Source organism: Camelina sativa, chromosome 19 (genome assembly GCF_000633955.1).
Source record: "Camelina sativa cultivar DH55 chromosome 19, Cs, whole genome shotgun sequence".
In the NCBI taxonomy this organism is placed as follows: Eukaryota; Viridiplantae; Streptophyta; class Magnoliopsida; order Brassicales; family Brassicaceae; genus Camelina; species Camelina sativa.
In genome coordinates, this window is record NC_025703.1 from 19825302 (window position 1) to 19827018 (window position 1717).

The 1717-nt window shown below is 36.3% G+C and overlaps 1 protein-coding gene across 1 annotated transcript; it reads left to right on the top strand.

Annotated features, from left to right (window-relative positions):
* On the top strand, positions 288 to 1717 carry LOC104766723 (E3 ubiquitin-protein ligase MBR1-like; the record flags this gene model as incomplete). Its single annotated transcript, XM_010490662.1, is given in 4 exon segments — positions 288 to 391; positions 751 to 849; positions 922 to 1068; positions 1598 to 1717. Coding segments are annotated over 4 exon segments (396 nt in total), but the record flags the coding sequence as incomplete, so codon positions are not given.

Genomic DNA, 1717 nt, shown 5'->3' on the forward strand with positions numbered 1-1717 from the left:
TTTACAAATTGATTCGTGCATTGTCTGCTTTTAAGCTTTTTTTGCCAATTATTTTTAATATATGTCTCTTCGGAAAGTTATAACTTTAACTATATGAGAGCTAGAGCTAGAGCAGTTTGATGCACTCTGATATGACTTCCATATAAAACCATTTTGATGTCTTACGATTTGTGAATGCTTGTTACCTTCTAGTTTATATACCTTCTTTGCAACTGCTCGTGAAATTTGATAAAATGTGTGTTTGCAGTTTGTACGTTATAGTTGGAGATGTATTTAATTTTGATGCACTTCGATAAGTATTTTAATAGTGAGTTGCTCTTATTCCTGTATTTTTTCGCAGATACGTCAGGTGTTGCACGCCATGAGAAGGGGGGAGAATTTACGTGTTGAGGTATGATTTTGACACGAGTGATTTCTGACGCTCCTGCCTGTTAATAATGCCTTAATGGATAAAACATTCCATTTCTTGGTATATCTGTTGTCATGTTGTGTGCTTTTTCAATCTCGTGTGTCCTTGGCATCATTTTTAAGACGCAATGCCTTTCCATTAGTAGTGTTTGTTTTATTACTTTTTAGCCGTAGTGTCTGACGTTTTTGTAAGTTACAGTGTATCACACTTTAAAGTATTATAGGGCAAAAACACTATGAACCAATTTTTATGCATTTGTGGTTCCTTTTCACTATTTATTTCCTTTCTAAATCATTATATATGTAGCTAATCAACTTTTTCTTTTTTTATAATTCGATAAGGATTACATGGTGTTAGATCCACTTATCTACCAGGGTATGACTGACCTGCATGATAGGCATCGGGAAATGCGGCTTGATGTTGACAACATGTCGTATGAGGTAGTATAACTTTCTTTGACTGTTAGTGGCAACTTTCTCATTTTTACCAACAACATGTGAGAATGAATGTAGGAGCTATTGGCTCTTGGGGAACGCATAGGAGATGTGAGCACTGGGCTAAGTGAAGAGGTCATTTTGAAAGCAATGAAACAGCACAAACATACATCTTCTTCTGCTGAATTGCATCAGGACATCATAGAGCCATGCTGCATTTGTCAGGTATTTGATTAAGAATGAACTATAAGTATTTTGACTCCCGTAACTATTTCTTGTGTGATACTTACCGACTAATTTGATAAGCATAAAGATAAATAGTAGTTGGTGTTGCTGAGCTTGCTTCCATTACTTCTCTTTACTTATGGAGTGAAATAGGATACTATACATAACATAGGTTGTATTAGAGTGTCGGGGTGTTTGGTCTTTGGTTTGTTGGGAACCTTTTGGGCTTTGCACTTCATTCTTAACACTACTCCCTGAGCTGGTTTGTTTCATCTAATAATACTCCTCCGCAATCTGTTTTGTTACTTGAGGCTGCTTTGTTTTCTATTAATTTCATTTCCTTGATATTGTTGTCATCATAGATGATGGTGTGCCATAATGAAACTAGCAGAATTAGTAGCTGAACCAATATAGCATAGAAGGGTTTGTTTATTGAGTTAGTCTCTTCTGTGTCTATTTTTATGTTGACATTGCACTAAGTCTCAACTCAAGAACTGAGGTGAAAAAGCTGTTGCTGCTATTTTGACAGGAAGAGTATGTCGAAGGTGATAATCTTGGAACCTTGAAATGTGGCCATGAGTTCCACAAGGACTGTATCAAGCAATGGGTTATGATCAAGAATCTCTGCCCCATTTGTAAGACAGAGGCG